Here is a 9,446-nt window from a genome sequence, read left to right on the forward strand (position 1 = left end):
TAATAGTTTGACGAAGAGAATGACGGAGCTGGAATGACAACGGCATGGTCCCAGTAGGATGACAATGGTAATGTGATTACGAAGGTAAACCACAACGGGATGACGAGTGGAATCATGACGGCAAAATGACGGCGATGGTACGAACACGACGTCATGAGGGCGACACTTTGGCAATGACGCAATGACAACAATGACATGACGACGATGGAATCACGATGACACAATGATGACGTTGACATGATAATCATGGAATGAGGATTATGGCTCGAAGGTGGTGGCATGATGACGGTGATTTCAAGATGAGAACGCAGTGACAGTGACAGCCTGAAAACGGCGTAAGCATGACGATTACGTAACAACGAAGGAATGCTTGCAATCGCACGAAGGCGATAAAAGGACGACGATAGCATAACAACGACGGCGTCTTGGTTTTGTAGTTCACATGCGCGCTAAATGTGCAACACCAGCCGCCGCGGACCACCTTGATTCTTGTTATATCCGGTGTTTGCACTATGTCTGGTACGGGCTAATTATCCAATACTCTAGCCAGCAACCAACAAAGATGGTATTTGTAGGTCAAAGAAGGCATGCATATGACACTACATTCGGTATGACCCAAGCATTCCGCAAGAACTATTCGCAAAGATGGCCGCCAGCAGCAGCAGCAGCAGTGGCGGCTGGAAATTCGAAGGAAGAAGTCAGAAAATCTTCGCTCTAATAGAATAAAAGGATGTCATTGATTTGGTACATAATGCGCAGCAGTGTCGCGATAGCTGGTGTAATGTTATGCACCTTATGCTTTCCGCAGTTTTGCGTGGTATCGGTTGAAACGAACATTCCTTTTTGCCGTTCTTTGGCCTCAACACAGGCGCATGTCTATCGCAGATGCACTCTGCAGATGCGCTCATGCTTCTTATAGCGACGTGGCAGAGAAGCTTGAAATTTGGTTCTGTACGTCTTCAAGTTCAAATACTTGTGCTGCTTTGCAGATATCAGTGTTTCTTTAACTACTCGCTAAGCACTTTCGGACGCCTGCGATGACCATTACCATACACCAGCCGTGCACCAGCCACTGGGGCGCGCCACCAGCGGAGACACACATCTTTGTGAAAGAGTACTTTGCGAACCACAATAAAGAAAGAACATTTTCTGACAACACTTTAATGGGAGCTGAAAACCGAGCAGCGCTTCTTTGGATTCATAGCAGTACCATTGCCGCACTTGAAAGCCTTGGCAAACTCCGCGTAGTTGGCCAGAGCGGTGTTGAGTCTGATCTTTGCTGGAGGCCATGGTGCCTGTGCCAGGACCCTGGCAGTGTCCTCGTGCGGTTCGCAGAACGTCTGACCGTACATCAAGAAAAACAGCTGGTCTGCGTCCACGTCTGGAAGGTTAGCCAGCGACATCTCCAGCCTCTTGTAGTTGATTACCTCGATCTTGTGGATGTACAGCGATGTCTTGAAGGCCTTGTGCAACACCGGCACAAGGGCATTGTCGGCGGCTACAGCCCTCAAGACACGGCGTCCGTTGACCTTCGTTTCGTTCACAGTCTGGAAAGTGTAATAAGGTTACATAAAAAGCTATACTAAAGCAAGGGTATGGCACGTGTGGCATTCAACCGAATGAACGGCTTGCTTGCTATATACTCTGCATGAAGAGGCGAAGAGAAAAAAATGACAACGAACGAAAAAAAATGTGCCAAGTTTGCAGCGATCGAGGCGACTTGATTGCTCTTTGACATAGGTTCCGACAGAGACGAACGGAACCAAAAGGTACGCATGGGATCAGGACGAGCGGCAGCTTCATCATCATCATCATGGACACTTCATTGATGTTGAGTACGATGTAATCGTAGGTCACCCCAAGAAAGAGGATAACTATTATGCCGACAGGGTAGTAAAGCAAAGCCGTGGTGGCTTATGTTACTTCAAGGCTTCGCGTAAAACCTGGCACGAAGGGCCTGGGAAGGACCGAAATTCGAACATATAACCATTTACCTAAACGCTTGCTACAAAACTTGAAGCTTCATTCGTTGCAGGGTGGCGTCTCAGTAAGTACCCCAAATGGGGAAGTTGTCCTGTGAAGCAAGGACAAATGGAAGTGTGCGAGAGCGTAATTTCTTCAGTGGTCGCAAAAGGCTGTGAAATTTTAGAAACCCTAGTGCGCCCGACTGTTTGTTATTCTGTCGCGTGCTGGGTTTCTGTATAATATTCGTTGCTCCCCAAATCCCTCAACACTAATCACGTTGCAATAGAGCTTCTCAATCGCCTAGGCTTCACGCTGCCACGCCCGTCACCTCACAATGCCTGCCAGAACGCCCCGCGACAATGCATCTAAGCTTAGGAGAAAGCGTCTGAACGCGAGTTACTTGCTACGAAGGCGTGATGAAAATCTCGGGTCATTTGCGGAACGTGACGCAATGCAAAAGGGTGTCGCGCAGAAGTAGGAGTGCCTCGCTCGTCCTTTCGTATTTTTCCGTGTTCCGTCAACCAGCTTCCTTTAACAAAACCCGTACATGTACCTTTGATCCATACTGCTTCTCCAGGCAAGCTGTTGCCGTTTTGTTGTGGCGGTCTTGCTCACTCGCGTTTCTGGCTGAGAAGAGCGCCCTCTCGTGGAACGCCCTGTACAGGAATCGCACCATGGCGCCACCGAGACCCGTGGACTCCAGGAAAAACTCCTTGTCAGCTTTCAGCTTCATATGACCGATGGAGACGGGAACGACGAGCTTGTTCGTGTCTGGGTCAAAGTCCCAGCGGATGTTCAGCTGGTTGTCCTGGATCTTGCCCCCGGAAGCGACCACGACCCGCAGCCAGGACTGCGTCATAGATCCCAGCCCCTGGACGTAGTTGTAGGCGATCTCCTTGTCAGGTTTCGTGTTGTCACTGTAGTAGTAGTGATCGACGTCCTTGATGATCCGGAAGTACTTGGATTTCGCGCTCTTCATAGCCTCTTCCACCTTGTTCTTGCTCTTGGACGCGGGCAGGGCATCCGTAATGACGTTCCTGCTCGCGTAAATGGTTGCGCATTGACATATTTTAAAGGCGCACCAACCGATTGCGAATTACAAAGTGCTACCTAGCTTACTAATTTTGAGTTTAATTGCGTTTACACGATGGAAACAGCAAGGCGGAGGACACATCGCGCTGCACGCCTATTTGTTTGGGCCCATCAACCTGACAAGGAAGTAATCAAGGCTTCTGCTTACAATTTTTTTGACACAAATTTCTTGTGCGGCGTAACTAAAACTCATTGTTAGGGAACGGGAGTGGGTCAATTGGAGCTGTTGGAAGTGATGGGAAATATTGCGCCAATGATACATTATCCGTTAATTGCCTAGCGTATTGCGCTACCGCAAGAATACTAAGCAAACTATCCGCTCTTGCCTCTAAGCTCGTGTTCTCACAGCTAATTGAGCTCGCAAGAGAGTTCCTAAACAAGGTAGTCCAAATGAGCAAGCAGCTCACAAGTCGGTAAGAACAAGACGCCGCCGCGCGATATCGCCAACTTTTGTGCCAGGTTATGCATCGATTTTGCGTGCTCTTTCTTCATCTAAACCATCACCCATTCAGTCGCGACTACTCATGGTCTCTTTTAGCGGCGTCGACATATCCAGAACATACAAAACTTCTCCCTCACCTGTAGGACATCCTCACAATGACTTCCTTCTCGCCAGCGCTGACAAACACCTGCAGGAGCTGCGTGTCGTTGAACTCCTTAAGGAAAGCATAGCGGTAGAGCTTGTACGTAGCCAGCGTGCAGAGTTTTTCCACGTCTTCTTTGCTAGGATCGTCCGCCAGCTTGCGGAAGGGCATCAGCGCCATGGCTGCCCTCAGCTTGAGAAACGAGCGCACGTCCTTTTTCGAGACTTTGCCGAAGACCTTTACGACGTGCCTCACGTACGCCGGAGACTTGACGATGACGCACGAGTCAGCCTTGACGGAAACGACACCCGTGAGAAAGTTCCTCAGGTACGTTGTCCAGTCGAAGGCAGTGCTACCGTTGCCGACCTCCGAAGCGGGGATGTCGCCGTACTCGTGAAGGTGGTAGTATTGCTCACCCTGAGGGCCCGAGTACTTCTGGAGTTCGGCTTCCATCTTGGCCGCAGAGTTGATGAGGTCATTGGCGTCGTCGGGCACTTTCCCCGTGTGACCCAAGAGGTCCGCCGCGAAATGCGCGAACGAGGTCGAGAACGCGTGCGGCACCTGGAAAAGGCGGTCGGCGCCCTTACCGTCTGGTTTGCTGAGGACCACGCACGTCCGGCGCGACGCCTCGAGCACGGCAACATGAACTACGGGAAAGACCTCGAGCACCCTCGAGAACGTGGCCAACATGCTCTCCACTCCCGCCAGGTTTCCGGCGAGGTCTAGGTACTGCCACACGTGCGCCAGCTGCGACCTCCACGAGGACAGCTGCAACTGGTTCGACTGGCAGGCGCTGAAGAAACGGGTGATCTTTTTCGACATCGCGGTCCTGGAGAAAAAGCCGAGGTTCTGGTACTTGCGGATGACCTCCCGCACTTCGCGCAGGTAGTGGGCCACGGCGTGGTCGTAGACGTTCGTCTGCGTTCGGTCGCTAGAGCAGACGTACTCGTAGAAATCCGCGCAAGGGTTCAGGGACCAGGCGACGTTCTTCCTCAGGTCTTCGGCCGTGGCGCGACACGCGCTCGACTCGCACTCGAAGTAGAGGGGCATGTGTCGGGTCTGCCAGGGGTTCTCCCGCGGTGGCTTCAGGTCTAGCAGCGACGGCAGCGGCTCGGGGCGGTTGCGGTTGCGGACCGTGATGGCGGCGGTGACGACGATGGCCGATGCGCCCGAGACGAGGAGGGCCGTGGCGACGAGGTCCCGTCGGGACATTCGGAAGGCGCCCGTAAAGGCCCCCGAACGCCGCGAGCCGGAGACGGGGCCCGCCGCCGACCCCATATTCTCGGACTGCGACGACTGCTGGTGCATACCGTTGGCCGCCCTTCCGATAGAACCGAACGCTGCTTCTTCTGTATTGGCTCCTAGTGGCGGGGCCGGGGGCGCTCGAGCGCTCGAGCTCGCGAAAGCAGAAGGCGTAGGCACGCTTCAACTTCTTTTTGGCGCGCTTGCCACGGTGGCCTAATCACTATCCCCGAAAGCGGGTTTGTGCCATTAATTGAGGCTTCCTCATCACCATCATCACTTATTGTAGCTCAGAAGGAAGTCGCGAGTTCAGCTGCCAACCATGGCGGCCGCATTCCATTATTTGTTTTGAACACATAAACAGAATTACCAGGATAGGGTAAGCGAGGAGCAGGATGACAACTGCCACCGGGACGGGCACAACGCGGAGTGCCAGCCCACGCGTCTACTCAATGTTGCATAAAGGGGATCGTCAGGTATCCGCACTCTTCCCCGTGTGCGGCTGGCCAATCTCCTCTGAAATTTTCCCCCCGATGTGCCATCTTGTATGAAGTCATCTTCATTACTTCACATACCGGTGTTGCTTACCTCTGTCCGCTATAAATGCTAAATGGGAGTCGCTCTGATTACGCAAAAAAAACTTTCAATTGCGCTGGTGCTGCTCGCTATAATGATAACGGCTTCATGCTTTGAAATGGGTGGGCTCTTGTCATAGAGGCAGTCGTGAAAATAGAAAAGAGCAAGCAGAGAAATAAAAATACCGGCCTTTAGATCCTCCGTATTTAATTGAAAACGTTAATGCGGTTGGCATTATATCTTATGATGGGCATGTGCATGCTTCATGATATCTCATGTGTTATAACAATTATTACCATTATTCTTGTGATTATTACAATGATGGAAGTAGTCATACGTTACTGCAAAATACGCTATATGCATTCTCTTGATATACCGATCCCAAGTTACCTCACGACATGCCAGCCCTGAACATTTACCAAGACAGCATGTAGCCTGCTGCCTCGCTCACTGGGCTTTTTTCTGTGTGTAGAATGAGACAACTGATAGGTGCTATTTGTGATGCCGCCATTCGTGCACTTTAAGGAAAAAAATTTTTGAAGTTTACTTTCGCAGACTGGTCGAGAATTGTTTTTTTAATATCGCTTATTTGGAAACCGTATGAGTGCGGTGTAACCACAGTATCATTTGCTTATTTCAATTTACTAGGAACGATTACCCCATCTAGATTTCGTTGTGTTTCTTTCCTTTCTTTTCATAATTTCGTTTCAGAACTTCTTAATGAGCCATGCGATGAAATAGTAAGAACACCCCTTCCCCATGAGCAACACGACTCTGTCGGAGACATCGTATTGCAGAGGTCCAGATTCCTTTTAATCACCAGGGAATCTGTCATATGGAGTTTCGCACGTAAAAAATCCGACGTGAACAAGCTGTAGGTCTAAACGAGAGCTCCCTGGCTCAAACTGCGCAAGTACAGCGGAAGGCATTTGAATCGGCATCGACAGATCTCTCCGAGCCATTGCTTCAAGCGAGGCGCGCAAGCCCGGAACCGAATGTATGGCAACGTTTGCCGCCACACACACGAGCCTTACCCAGTGTAATGAAAAATTGCCATTTTGCACATAGAATGCAGGTGCCCGTGATTTCTGTGTGTGTGTGTCCTCTCGTATACATGATCATTTTTGAAGATACACATCTCGTGCACATCACTTCAAAATTGTGCAGAGTGTTCTATCACATCATGATTGTACATAATCATTGTGTAAACTGTATATATTGAAAATAATTTTGTACATGTGGCATTTAGTTTATGTGTAACTGTGCCTTTCCGTGGGTATACGTGTTTATTGTTGGTGCGTGAGGACTCGGGCATTACTTACGTTGAAAACGTGCTGTGTTTCGTTTCTTACATGTTATCGCCCCGGTGGAATTGTGCCGTGATTATGACTCAGGTTCGTATCGTCTCTTGTAGAATAAACTTTTTCTAAACACAAAGCCATGCTGCGACAAGTAATTGACGCCCTGCAGCTGCTACTGTCTGATTTCAATGCGCCAGTGGCAGGTAACTGCGGCAAAAAAAATAATATATGAAAGCAATAGACGGACTCCTAGCTACACGGCAGTAAGCTCCACTTCTGCCCGCGAAGATAATTGTGCTGCACTGTGAAGTGCACACGTACCCGTTGCACAGAAGTGGCATGCTGTGCAGCTCCCGTCATCGTGCTCATCATACATGCACCACCCTCCTTCCCCTTCACATCCTATCTCTCTTATTCCCCAAGCCTCTTTCCGAGGAGTAGGTTGCTAGAGAAACTTCCCTCAGCCGCACTTCTCCACGTTTCTGCCATTGAATGTTATATATATATATATATATATATATATATATATATATATATATATATATATATATATATATATATATATATATATATATATCATACCAGAATTAGTTGAGGGAATTGTGGTGATCATTTGCCAGGTAGCGGTAAGCATGGGGTGATTTTAGTAGCATGCGACTGAAAGTACTTGGATTTGCCTAAACGTCGTTCTGCTTGCTTGAAACGGCTTAGTGACTTCTAAAATTTGTCGCATAGTGATATCAGAATCACGGCCACAGAGCAGGCTTTCCCGCCGCAGAAAACATCCAGTTTCAAGAGTCATGCTCTCATTTTCATCACTGCAACAACGGTAAGCTACTGCGAGAGCCGGAAATACGTCATGAATCGCGCTGGCGGCGCATGCTCCCGAGACTAAGAAATTCCAATCTCGGATGCTATGCTTTGCTGTACAGCTGCCGACGACAGCAGTTGCAGGAGCCGGCAGCAGTTCAAGACCGATATGTTTTGGACACTGTCGGTTCAACTATATACTGTATGAAAATGCAACAATCTGCTATAATTATGAGCGTGTACACATATTCGCAATGCCGTCTGTGCTTGAGAAAATAGGATTGCACGCAATTTAGGTCTTTAACGGCGTGCAATGCATAGTAAAGAAAGCCACAAGAATGTCGGAAGCCACAAGCGCGAAGATTAGACAAATGCATGCACTAACCGTTGCCGCAACGTTCTATCGATGCCTTTTACCCGGTGGTATTCTTTCTTTTTCACTCTTCGACAGTGGTCAGAGTGACGCTTCGCCCGAGTTATCATTTGAGATTATATTTGAGATTGAATGATAAACGTAGCATAAAATCAAGCGGAAGTCATCGCTACAATATCGCGACCCATCACTACCGTTGCAGTGAAACGATCGTGGCTCCAAAGATTGCGCTTGTAATCACTAGTAATAAAAAAATTAAATTATGGGGTTTTACGTGCCAAAACCGCTTTCTGATTATGAGGCACGCCGTAGTGGAGGACTCCGGAAATTTCGACCGCCTGGGGATCTTTAACGTGCACCTAAATTTAAGTACACGGGTGTTTTCACATTTCGCCCCAATCGAAATGCGGCCGCCATGTAATCACTAGTAATGTAGATAGTGATGCGTTACACAATAAACTATGTGTAGTGCGCACTAGTAATGCAATTGCACACTAAACATCACAAAGAAAACCCATTGGGATCCTTCACATACATTCCGTGCTAGGCACATGATCGTTTGATGGCGATAGAAATTATACGGATGCTCGTGGCAGGTTTTCGTCGTCGACGACGTCTAACGACGTGAACCGGTCCCGAAAGCGGTTCAGTTCAGTAATTCCGGGTGGTAGGTGCGGCTCGATACATGTCACTGAGGCCCCTGGGTACGAGGGCACTGGCCCATCTGAGGCCACTGGGCCACTGGGTATAGGACCCCGGACGCGTGCCGCTCTTTAATGAACTTTCTTGAAGCCAACTTGGGTTACGCACTGTAAAAAAAGAAAGAACGGCTGTTGCTTTAACGGCCATGTTTCTTACCACTTTCAACAAGCCGTCGACATCATTCCGACAAGACGATTCTATCGCCGCGAAGAATGAGAGGAAAGAATAATAAGGACCGTTTAAAAAAAAAGCCTCAGGATAATAATGCGATTCGATTGGCTGATGGGCGCAGTACGTCTGTACGCCTTACGAAAAAATGACCAGCTGCCGTCACTTTGGTGGTCAAATGATATTAAAGATAGGGTGGCCAAGATATTTCCCGTCATTTACTGTACTATTTTTTTACAGTGCAAGGCTTCTTTTTCTTTTCAAAAGTTTGTTCACTCACATAAACTATGAGATATGCAAATGTAGGCCGGATTCGGCTATGCACATAAATAGTGCTCCATGGTTGTCCAATAGAGCCAAGAGTGGTATTCCGATGGTCTCGTGATGTGAAGGCCCACTGTTTGCATGTAGCGCCGTCGTATTTCCTCCTACTCTGGATGTTCTGTAACAGGAGCAGTGCGAAATACAGATCAGGCCCCGCTCATCTGCTGGCTGTTCTTTTGCGCCGGAGGCATCTTCTCAGCTTGGATCTTCGGTTTCCACAGCTGCTGCTGCGGCTCCGGGGCTCTTGCCTTGGAAGTGAACCGCAACTCCATCGAGGTCTCCAGTTCAAAGCTGAACCACTTAGCAATT

At 48.9% G+C, this 9,446-nt stretch overlaps 1 protein-coding gene across 1 annotated transcript; it reads right to left on the reverse strand.

The window, feature by feature from the left end:
• Positions 1-1,132: 1,132 nt before the first annotated feature.
• LOC135898664 (neprilysin-1-like) lies at positions 1,133-5,025 on the reverse strand. The gene is made up of 3 exons (XM_065427742.2): positions 3,637-5,025; positions 2,519-3,002; positions 1,133-1,547 (listed from the first exon to the last, which is right to left on the reverse strand). The coding sequence occupies exons 1-3, from the start codon at positions 4,947-4,949 to the stop codon at positions 1,161-1,163; spliced, it is 2,184 nt and encodes a 727-aa protein (XP_065283814.1). The 5' UTR covers positions 4,950-5,025; the 3' UTR covers positions 1,133-1,160.
• Between the last annotated feature and the right edge of the window lie 4,421 nt (positions 5,026-9,446).

Source organism: Dermacentor albipictus, chromosome 8 (genome assembly GCF_038994185.2).
Source record: "Dermacentor albipictus isolate Rhodes 1998 colony chromosome 8, USDA_Dalb.pri_finalv2, whole genome shotgun sequence".
NCBI classification, from domain to species: domain Eukaryota; kingdom Metazoa; phylum Arthropoda; class Arachnida; order Ixodida; family Ixodidae; genus Dermacentor; species Dermacentor albipictus.

What these genes read in the sequence shown, in the direction of transcription:
- LOC135898664 (XM_065427742.2), bottom strand. Translation starts at nt 4,949, where the DNA reads ATGCACCAGCAGTCGTCGCAGTCCGAGAATATGGGGTCGGCGGCGGGC. An exon ending in ATTGTGAGGATGTCCTACAG is followed by an intron (nt 3,003 to 3,636) that starts GTGAGGGAGAAG and finishes TTACGCGAGCAG; the next exon opens with GAACGTCATTACGGATGCCC. An exon ending in AGAAGCAGTATGGATCAAAG is followed by an intron (nt 1,548 to 2,518) that starts GTACATGTACGG and finishes TACACTTTCCAG; the next exon opens with ACTGTGAACGAAACGAAGGT.